Genomic DNA, 6,000 nt, shown 5'->3' with positions numbered 1-6,000 from the left:
ATATTTTTGTTTTAATCTCAAATTCACATTCAAGTAATTAAGAACATCATAACTCTGTTTAGTGATGATATAAAAAGGAATTAATGTACCCACTACAAAGCCATGTACTGAATCACTGGAGAGAGACTACACAAAATACTATTCACATAAAATTGCTAGAGAACAGATCTTTTAAAAAACTACCCATTTAAACACTTAAAATGGTTGAGCACTAATCTGCACTGTACAAAGGTAGGAACAGGGAGGGCTTAGGCGTCTGGCCAGGAGGAAGGCAGGGAGTTTTCACAGCAGGAGGGCGGCTTCAGAAGGAAGAGGGAGATAAGGAGTGAGCAGCTGGGTGTGGAGGGGGGAAAGCAGGAATGAGGAGATGCGGGCTCTGCAGGGGGGAATAAGCGTGGGGATGGGTCAGGGTGAGCGGGGGCCACGGCGTGAGGGGATGGGGGGTTGGAAGCAGGGATGGGAACAGGTGCAGGGGGTGGATGGCCTCTTGCGGTGTGTGTGGGGGGGGTGTTCACGGGCTGGCGGCCGCGGCGAGGGCGGGAGGGGGGGGCGCAGGGTGGAACGAGGGAGGAGCCCGTGCACCGGGGGGCAGAAGGCTGCGGGGTGAAAGGGAAGGCCAGGCCCCCGCACGAGGCGGACAGCTGACGGGCCGCGGGGGAGCCGGCGGGCCGCGCACAGGGTCACGGCGCCGCCGTCCCCTCGCCCCGCCCCGCCCCAGAGCCCAGCGTGGGCAGCGCAGGACAGCGGGCGCCCGTGCTCAGGCCCTTGCTGTGACGGCCGAAGGATTGGGGAGGGGTTCGGCTATTTGCATATCCCCGCTGATTGGCTGGGGCTCCTGGTGCCATCCCGGCCGCTCCCGGCGTCTGTCGCCAGGGCCCTTTAAGTAACCGGCCGGCGAGCGCGGCCGGCTCCAGCGCTTCTGTCGCGTCATCCGCCGCGTTGCGGCCACGGAAGCGACCCCTCATTGTGACCCGGGAGGCTGGGTCGCCCCCTCCCCCCCCCGCTCTTTCCCTCCCCCCCCCCCTTTTCTCGCGCGCCGGGATGTTTGACCGCGAGCGCGGCTGGAGCGTCTCCTTCGCCGGCTGCGGCTTCCTGGGCGTCTACCACATCGGGGCGGCCACCTGCCTGCAGGAGCGCGCCCCGCACCTCGTCCGCGACGCCCGCAAGATCTTCGGCGCCTCTGCCGGGGCCCTCGCCGGCGCCGTACTGGTCGGAGGCGGCTCTCTGGGTGCGTCCCCGCGCCCCTCGCTCTCCCCGGGACGGCGGCCCCGGGGTGGGGGGGGGGATGGAGGGAGCGCGGGGGCGGCGGGCGCGGGGTCTGAGGGCGGAGGCGGTGCTCTACATCCGGGACTCGGCGGGGGGCGGGGGGGGGGCCGTGAGGGGAGCGGGGTCCGTGTGTGGAGGAACCGGGGTGCGTGGGGGGGGGGTCTGTATCCGCGCGGGGGGGGGGGGGTCCCAGGTGTTTCGGGGCAGGCGGGAAGGTCTGAGCTGAGTCTGGTTGTGTCCCTGACAGAACCACCACATCGGGTCCAAAGGCGAGGGGGGGACGGGACGGTGGAAACTCTGGTGCCAAGTTCTGCTGGTCAGCAAATTGTTTCAGCAGAAGTGGCCCATCTGGAGTAGATGATGTACGTGGGTAAGGCCCTGTCGGCGCAGGGACAACTCCCCGGCATCCTGCTCTGTGGCTCCAGCCTCCAGCGGCCGCAGGAGGGTTGCTCTGAAGTTGGGCTGTCGCATCAGTCGGAAGGGATGGAAAGAGCGACCCGCGCTGCCGCTGCTCTTGTTCTGAACGTCGCCTGGTTCAGCCATCGCTGGGGGTCCACGGTCTGGGGTCCACGGTCAGAAAGTCCTCCGCCCTTCTGTGTTCGCGAATGACACCCCGGCAGCTTCAGCAAAGCTTATATCTGTGTTACGCTGGGAGTCCTAGACCAGTCGGCCAATCACCACCTTTACTCCGCAGCACTTGCATCCAAAATTTTCACTGGTTGTAGGAGGGAGACTGCACAGATGATGATTACTGGATCCGACTGCCACCGGTACAAATAAACACACATCTCCCAGCAGAATGCTCCAGACACAAGTCAAAGCACAGCCACCCACGGGATACAAGACACAATAACCACAAACACCTACACACCCTCACTGCAACACACATCCCTATTCAGTTTTCACAGATCTGCACAGATCTCCCAGTTTAATGCAGCCCATGCACAATAACCCCAAATATCACTCTGAAGCTGATATGTGTGTAGAGTCAGTATGAAGCGATGGAAACCGCTACAAGCATGGTTGAGAGTTTTTGTTTAGAATATCACCATGTTTAATCATTACTGGGGTTTGTGGTCTGTTACCATTCACTTTTTAAGTTTTCAGCCATTTGTCCCTTTTTAATTTTTTTTTAACTTATGACCTTATAAATTACACCCTTATGGGACAGTACTTTTTCTGGAGTAAGAGTGGCATTTCTACAGTTTGTCACTTTGGAAGCAGTGTAAGATACTCTTATTCCAGAATAAAAGCATCTATATGTTGAGTCATACTAGTATAACTAGATGTGTGTATATATATATCAGTGTAATTATGCTAGTAAATTTTCCTGTGTAGTTATCTAAGTGTGTGTGTGTGTGTGTATGTATATAATACACATGTATATCTCCAGTGGGAGAAACTTCTAAAAACGTGCTTTAAAATTAATCCTAAAGGAGAGGACTCTCCTTCTTGAACGAATGAGACCTGCAATGATTTTAAAGTCTTCTAATCCTTTTTTCTTCTTCTCTTTAGGGGTTAGAGGAATTTAAAAGGTTTGAGTCCATGTGCAGAGAGGAAAAAGTCAGGGGCGGCGAGTTGTATGGCCCCGCGGTGCCTGTGCTCCAGGAATATTCAGAGCATGGGGGGCCAGGCTCCACAAATGTTCGGGGCCAGGTCTCTCTCCCTGGCCCTGCCTGCTGCCCCCGCGCGCCTCCCCTGGAGCGTCTCCCAGCTCCGCCTGTCGCCCCTGGGCGATTTAAAAGGGCCCAGGGGCCCCCGCCTCCATTACCTGCAGGGCTAAAGCAGCTTCTCTCCCGCCCTAGTTCCACGCGGCATGCCGCTTTTGGAATCGGCCGGCGTGTCCCTGCGGCCACTGGGGGGTGTCTCTCCATGCGCTGCCCCTAACCTGAGCACCGACTCTGCTATTGGAACTGCGGCCAATGGGAGCTGCGGGGGCAGTGCCTACGGGCAGCAGCGCACTGAGACCCTGTCCCCCCCGTCTAGGAGCCGCCGCAAGAGGGGTGTGCAGGTCGCTTTTGGGAGATGCCTGACATAAGCACCTCACCCCCTCCCGCAAACCTGCCCCAGCCCAGATCCTGCTCCCAAACTCCCTCCCAGAGCCTGACCCCTCTCCCCTCCAGCACCCAAACTCCCTCCCAAAGCCTTAAGCAGGTGTGGGGGGTGGGCGGGACTTAGACCCATTCTGGGCACCATCAAAAATTATACAAACCTGCCATTCCTCGCTGAAATAAGATACTTGTCAGAACCTCAAAGCCTCAGGGAATGTGCTCATCAGCTACTCTATATACACCATTCTGCAGTTGGGTATTTTCAATTGCTAAATATATTGTGACACAATGAGATGTGCTGTGAGTAGCAGCTAAATACTGCAGTGGCAGGTACCAAAAAAAGAGAGGTTTTTTTGTGTGTATATGACTTTCATGCATGTCTCCTAAGAGTTACACCAGTGGTTCTCAAACTTTTGTACTGGTGACCCCTTCCACATAACAAGCTTCTGAGTGCGACCCCCCCGCCCCCAATATAAATTAAAAACATATTTTTATATATTTAACACCATTATAAATGCTGGAGGAAAAGCTGGGTTTGGGGTGGAGGCTGACAGCTCACGACCCCCCATGTAGTAACCTTGTGATCCCCTCAGGGGTCCTGACCCCCAGTTTGAGAACCCCTGAGTGACACGTTTGTTCCTTCTTGTGGATTAATCCTATAGTTGTCATTGGCTTCAATGACAAGATAATCCTACTGACTTCAGGGAGAACAGTATCTAGGCCAAAGGGTCTTATTCCTTAACCCCAAAATAATAATAAAAACATAGAAAAACTGAATACTGTAGGAAGAGAAGGAGGTAGCTGAAACTCTAGTTCTGTTCATTCCATCTTTCTCCCACCCACCCACCTGTCTGTCAAACAAAGTAGAAATATTGAGAGTTTGAATAAATTCTCATCTGCTCCTTTTGTCTTAGGTAGAGGTGATTCTCTCTCTTCTCCCTTTAATTCTCTTTGACTGACTCTATGTAAAGGTTTCAGTTAGCTATAACGTGCTTTCTCTAAAGCTTCTCCGTTCTTGGGGTAGGGTTTAGAGAGTTAAGATCAGAGCTTAGGCTAGTTTTAACATGATTTTCTGCCTTAGTCAACTCACAATGCTCAAATAGCATTAGGAGCACGTGATTAGAAATGTTTGGTTTTGTTTTTTGTTTTTTTAGTTTTTAGTTGAACATACACTTAAAACCAGGGTGGATAACAATCAATAATTTTCTGGGGGGGGGGGGGAGGAGAATAAATGGATTTTTAAAAAAATTAAATACAGATTTGTTTTTAAGAACACACCTATTTAAAGTTAAATTTGAAATTACAGCCTATGTTAAGGCCTTAATAGAATCTATTAAATCATTTACTTTAAATAAAAAATATTAAACAATACATGTTTGCTGAAATTTTTAAGCAAGTCAGGGCACTGAACTGATGATGGAAGTCACAGTCTAAGTTCATGGAACCAGAGCTTGTTGAAGTACTATATCAGTTTTTGGAGATCAGTAGCCTGTTCTGCAGGTGCAGAGAGATTAGTTTCTTCATTTCAGTTTATTTAATGACTTCAGTTCAACGATTAGCTCATTCAAAGTTGAGAAACCAAATGGGAATTGAAAAGCAGGAAAGCTTGTTTTCCTCTATGAATAAAATAAAAGCTAGGTCTGAATAAAAGCTAGGTCTGAGATGATGAGATTTGTTACTCCTAAAAATCTTGAAGGGAACTAGAAACAATCAATCCAATTAATAAGTGAATTAGTTTTATATTCAAAACATGCTTTGATAAGCTTTTTATACTGTTTATGGGTCCAGCGCATTTAAGATAGTTTTAACTAATTAAAAAAAAGGTAAATGCTGGTTTTGTTTATTTTTAATGGACTTCAAATTTCCATCCAAATATAGCTTCACACAAACCACAAGTTTAAAAAACAAATCTAGTGAATACGAAAGGCATCAGTTGCCATTTTCCAACATAATAAAATATGTAAAAATTAAGAATTGAATAAAGGTAAGCTAAGATATATAATTGTTTAAATAAATAATATATATTCTCTTCGATAGCAAAAAGAAGCACTAAATTTAGTGTAAAGGCTATATTTAGTTGCAAAGCAGCATTTTAATGGTTAGCAACCAATGAGAATCATCCTGTCTTTAGAACAATAACTAAAAGTACAAATGCAAAACAAGATTAAAATTGACTTGAATAATCAAGGTTTCCTGCTTGGTGATTTAAATTGTTTGATTTAAATCAATCCATCCTGCTTAAAGCAGTCTCGGAGAATGGACTGACTTTAGAAAAGGCTGTTGGAGTAGTTTATATACAAATGAAACTTGTGCATTTTTTTTAACCCCCGGTCAAATTTCCAGCTTATCCTGTGAAATAGAGTGCCAGTTTCAGAATCCATTAGCTTTAACATGGTATATGCTATGATCATTTACTAAAATATTAGTTCTTGTATACAAATGTTTTTGATTATTCTGTTTGAAAAGTATGTTCTACATTTGACTAGAAATGTTAGTCATCATGAGTAGGTGACAGGTTTTTAGTCTCTTGTAGAACAATTAATAATGATTAGTCATTAAGTTGAGGAGACACTTCTCTTATAAGCCCATATATTCAGGTGTCTATTACTTTTTTGAAGCAGGAGGAAAATTATATTTCTCTGTGATTCTGCTTATTTTATTTTGCATTGTCTGTCCTTGTTCT

At 48.3% G+C, this 6,000-nt stretch overlaps 1 protein-coding gene across 4 annotated transcripts in view; it reads left to right on the top strand.

The window, feature by feature from the left end:
• The first annotated feature begins 606 nt into the window (after positions 1 to 606).
• The window catches only part of LOC140900045 (patatin-like phospholipase domain-containing protein 2), a 44,257-nt gene continuing 38,863 nt past the window's right edge, over positions 607 to 6,000 (top strand). For 2 of the 4 annotated variants that reach the window (XM_073316598.2, XM_073316607.2), the window contains exon 1: positions 607 to 1,228. In XM_073316598.2, coding sequence (XP_073172699.1) covers positions 1,042 to 1,228 — 187 coding nt within the window. In that variant the 5' untranslated portion in view covers positions 607 to 1,041. The remainder of the gene's footprint in view (positions 1,229 to 6,000) is intronic. The other 2 variants (XM_073316586.2, XM_073316576.2) reach the window with 2 other exon arrangements.

Source organism: Lepidochelys kempii, chromosome 1, assembly GCF_965140285.1.
Source record: "Lepidochelys kempii isolate rLepKem1 chromosome 1, rLepKem1.hap1, whole genome shotgun sequence".
Classification (NCBI taxonomy): domain Eukaryota; kingdom Metazoa; phylum Chordata; order Testudines; family Cheloniidae; genus Lepidochelys; species Lepidochelys kempii.
The sequence above is the reverse complement of the archived record's forward strand: the minus strand, read 5'-3'. Positions and strand labels throughout refer to the sequence as shown.